The 5,000-nt window shown below is 48.2% G+C and overlaps 1 protein-coding gene across 1 annotated transcript in view; it reads left to right on the forward strand.

Moving 5' to 3' along the window:
- The window catches only part of cdh5 (cadherin 5), a 78,112-nt gene that overhangs the window by 72,788 nt on the left and 324 nt on the right, over nucleotides 1–5,000 (forward strand). Inside the window, exons 14-15 of the mRNA XM_083774780.1 lie at nucleotides 930–1,062; nucleotides 3,070–5,000. The exon at nucleotides 3,070–5,000 is cut by the window's right edge and continues 324 nt beyond it. Of these exons, the coding sequence (XP_083630906.1) occupies nucleotides 930–1,062; nucleotides 3,070–3,496 (560 nt within the window). The 3' untranslated portion in view covers nucleotides 3,497–5,000. The remainder of the gene's footprint in view (nucleotides 1–929; nucleotides 1,063–3,069) is intronic.

Consider the following 5,000-nt stretch of genomic DNA (forward strand, 5'->3'; position numbering starts at 1 on the left):
GTCATAGTGAACCAGATATCTTCTCCTCTCAGTCATAGTGACCCAGATATCTTCTCTCCTCTCAGTCATAGTGACCCAGATATCTTCTCCTCTCAGTCATAGTGACCCAGATATCTTCTCTCCTCTCAGTCATAGTGACCCAGATATCTTCTCCTCTCAGTGATAGTGACCCAGATATCTTCTCCTCTCAGTGATAGTAACCCAGATATCTTCTCTCCTCTCAGTCATAGTGACCCAGATATCTTCTCCTCTCAGTCATAGTGACCCAGATATCTTCTCTCCTCTCAGTCATAGTGACACAGATATCTTCTCTCCTCTCAGTCATAGTGACCCAGATATCTTCTCTCCTCTCAGTCATAGTGACACAGATATCTTCTCTCCTCTCAGTCATAGCGACCCAGATATCTTCTCTCCTCTCAGTCATAGTGACCCAGATATCTTCTCCTCTCAGTCATAGTGACCCAGATATCTTCTCCTCTCAGTGATAGTAACCCAGATATCTTCTCTCCTCTCAGTCATAGTGACCCAGATATCTTCTCCTCTCAGTCATAGTGACCCAGATATCTTCTCCTCTCAGTCATAGTGACCCAGATATCTTCTCCTCTCAGTCATAGTGACCCAGATATCTTCTCTCCTCTCAGTCATAGTGACCCAGATATCTTCTCTCCTCTCAGTCATAGTGACCCAGATATCTTCTCCTCTCAGTCATAGTGACCCAGATATCTTCTCCTCTCAGTCATAGTGACCCAGATATATTCTCTCCTCTCAGTCATAGTGACCCAGATATCTTCTCTCAGTCATAGTGACCCAGATATCTTCTCTCCTCTCAGTCATAGTGACCCAGATATCTTCTCTCCTCTCAGTCATAGTGACCCAGATATCTTCTCTCCTCTCAGTCATAGTGACCCAGATATCTTCTCTCCTCTCAGTCATAGTGATCCTGGTGGTGATGAGGCGTCGCTACCAGAAGGAGAACCTGGCCAGTATGAAGAACAGTGGAGACATCCATGAGCAGCTGGTCTCCTACGACGAGGAGGGAGGAGGAGAGATGGACACCAACGGGTATGTTGGTCGATAACAGGCCTGCTATGGAGCATATAGTGGCCCATTGAAACTCCTTCAGCGCCACCTGGTGGTCACCAGTTTAGGCTCTGAGTGACAATTCTCCCATTATAAAAAAGAGAGGGCGTTTTTAAAAAAAGTGTAAAAAAAAAAGATGTAAAAAAAAAAAAAATAATACATCTTGTCGGCCTTGGCACCCATTGCAAAGACGGGATTACGGTTTTGGCACTTAACCCATTCAGGCCTGACGTCGAAATAATTAAAAAAAAGTCTTCTGAAAGAATATATGTTCAAAGATTTGTGACGCATTTTCACGATTTTTCAAAAATAGCAGACCTACAAGCTTGTAGCGCGCCACTCGGTGGCGCGCTATGAGCTTGTAGATCTGCTATTTTTCAATAGTTAAAACACCAAAAGGGGTTCCCGTACAGAATGGGTTAAACAGTTAAAACAAGAGGTGACCAAGAAATAAATGTAATCATCCACGCTGGCACAAACATGGCGGTCTAAAAGTGTATTCAATACCTGCCAAAACAACGCTGTCCGGGTAAACGACATTATACGCTTTTAAAGTGACGGTACACATTATTAACCAGTTAACAGTTTCTGTAATATTATTTTATTGGCAAAAAGAACTGTATTTGAGGGCCCTATTAAAATGCACTGGTTCTGTTCTAGAATGTATCGTCTCCCTCGTCTTTCCACAAAATAATATAAAATGCTCGATAGCGGCCTCGATAAGAACCCGGCTCGATAAGCCGGATCGATACGGTGCTCGTTATCAATAAGAATTAACGAGCTCCATCCCTAGTCGGGAGCGGTGACGGAGGCGTTGCTTAGCAACAGGAACAATGCTACGAGATAAATCTGCCGGTCGGCGATTTCATAGTTAACTGTGATTAATCGCAAATGAATCGCATATTTTGTATACGTTCTAAATATACCTTAAATCAGTGGTTTTCAAGATTTTTCATATCAAGGCCCATTATTTATTATGCATTTGAGCCACGGAACCACCATTTAACCTTCCAGATCGACCCAAACTAAAGAACTGTATCGATGTTGGCCAATGGTACCATTACGAGAGATAACAGGCCATGTTGATCAAAATAACATGTTTTCTAAGTTTTCTAATTGTGTAGACTCACTGGGAGAGAGAGAGAGAGAGGGAGAGAGAGGCGGGGCTCACTGACTGCCTGCATTCACATGCATGCGTCTCTCAACCATTCTGTCAAACTTCACAGTGCGTTAATCGCGCATTAAAAAAATTTAGTGCCGTTAAAAAGGATTGTGAGTTAACTAGTTAATAGTGCGTTAACTTTGACAACCCTAGTCTGTATATATTTGGACCTGGCGAATAACGCCCCCTAGGGGTGAGGTACGTGTGTTTACGGACCTGGCGAATAACGACCCCTAGCGGCGAGGTACGTCTGTTTACGGACCTGGTGAATAACGACCCCTAGCGGCGAGGTACGTCTGTTTACGGACCTGGTGAATAACGACCCCTAGCGGCGAGGTACGTGTGTTTACGGACCTGGCGAATAACGACCCCTAGCGGCGAGGTACGTCTGTTTACGGACCTGGTGAATAACGACCCCTAGCGGCGAGGTACGTCTGTTTACGGACCTGGCGAATAACGACCCCTAGTGGCGAGGTACGTCTGTTTACGGACCTGGCGAATAACGACCCCTAGCGGCGAGGTACGTCTGTTTACGGACCTGGCGAATAACGACCCCTAGTGGTGAGGTACGTGTGTTTACGGACCTGGCGAATAACGACCCCTAGTGGCGAGGTACGTGTGTTTACGGACCTGGCGAATAACGACCCCTAGCAGCGAGGTACGTGTGTTTACGGACCTGGCGAATAACGACCCCTAGCAGCGAGGTACGTGTGTTTACGGACCTGGCGAATATCGACCCCTAGCGGCGAGGTACGGACCTGGCGAATATAATAATGAATACGTCTCTCTCTCTCTCTCTCTCTCTCTCTCTCTCCCTCGCCCCACAGCTACGACGTCTCCATCCTGACGTCGGCGCGCCACAACGGCTCCATGCTGTGCCACGACCTGCCCCCTCCCCCCCACCACCCCGCCCTCTACGCCATGGTGCAGAAGCCCCACCCCTCCTCCTCCTCCCCCCTCCTCCTCCTGCCGCCGCCCGGCGGCGACATGGCCGCCATGATCGAGAGCAAGAAGGACGAGGCGGACCGCGACCGCGACAGCGGCGTCCCGTACGACACGCTGCACATCTACGGCTACGAGGGCCCGCCGGAGTCCCTCTGCGGGACGCTCAGCTCGCTGGGCGGCTCCTCCTCTTCCTCCACGGCCTCCAACCAGGACTACGACTTCCTGCAGGACTGGGGGCCGCGCTTCAGGACCCTGGCCCAGATGTACGGGGCGGACGACGACTCCGACGAGCAGTACTCCCCTTACTGAGGGGGTGAGGGCGGAGATGGGGGGCTCAGATCGGTCAACCAATAGAGGATCACGCCGGCTCCGATAGGATCCCACCTTGTACTTATACTGGCTGGGCCATGCCCCTCTAGACCAGAAACCACACAGGCTGGGCCACGCCCCTCTAGACCACGCCCCTCTAGACCAGAAACCACACAGGCTGGGCCACGCCCCTCTAGACCACGCCCCTCTAGACCAGAAACCACACAGGCTGGGCCACACCCCTCTAGACCACGCCCCTCTAGACCAGAAACCACACAGGCTGGGCCACGCCCCTCTAGACCACGCCCCTCTAGACCAGAAACCACACAGGCTGGGCCACGCCACTCTAAACCACGCCCCTCTAGACCAGAAACCACACAGGCTGGGCCACGCCCCTCTAGACCACGCCCCTCTAGACCCTCTTTTTGTTCTTGAGGAGCGCTGGCTGACCCCTCCCTCTAAAACATGGCTTTTGAAGATGACATCATAATGACGTAAATCGTTTGCCAGCCAAGTCTAGGGCGTTAATGTTTCATTAGAGCACTTATTTCTATAACTTCAATTCCTGTATCGTAACCCTTTTTCTGTGACCGCTATTGCATTTTCAACACATGGAGCTCTGTTTTTGTTTTTGTCAGTATTGTCAATATATAATTTGCATACTCGCTGCACAATTTTTTTTTTTTTTTTTTTTAATGATTGAGGCCTTATATGGGACAGGCTGCTCCCTGTATCTTCATTTTATTTTAAATTATAAATAAATCTTCATCATTGGTGTGAAACACAAAACTGTCCTGAAATGCCCCGTGCAAAACAGTACAAGGCTAAATTTGATTTAAATACCAACTCTATTTCTTTGGTTTGGTCTTAATTTGGTTTCACGGTCTGGGGCGTGTGAGTTAATCTGGGAGAGTTTACACGAGACAATGTTATTTTTATAAACACCAACTTCAGGGTAATATCCAGTTTATTATTGTGCTTTCTAAATATCCTCAACCTAAAACAACCCAACGGGTGGTTCTTCTCCTACACGTTGGTCACGGTATCGAAGGCCCGCATATGCAAATATTCATACGTTATATAAAAAGCAACATAAAAGTGTTAAAACGTGAGAGAGAGAAAAAAGTAGCACTTAGTCTGAGAACGGTTCTCTTAAGCCATTGTGGGAGGGAACCCATTTTGGTGTTAGCATCATGTCATGCTTTAGCTATTGAAAAAATAGCAGATCTACAAGCTCATAGCGCGCCACTCGGTGGTGCGCTATGAGCTATGAGCTTGTAGGTCTGCTATTTTTGAAAAATCGAAGACTGACATTTTTAGAATCTGATCTCAGGTCAGAATGGGTTAAGCCCCTAACCACACCAAAGGGTCCAGACGGCTGTGAGGAGTTGCATGGTGGTGGTGAACCTTTGGTGTGGTTTGGGGGCCGTTTTGAATCAACGTGGGTCAACGTGGTGAACAACAGGACAGATCACACCGCTGGGACCACGCTAAAACCGGCCCC

The sequence above is a fragment of the Protomyctophum parallelum genome (genome assembly GCF_964188405.1).
Source record: "Protomyctophum parallelum genome assembly, chromosome: 10".
NCBI lineage: Eukaryota > Metazoa > Chordata > Actinopteri > Myctophiformes > Myctophidae > Protomyctophum > Protomyctophum parallelum.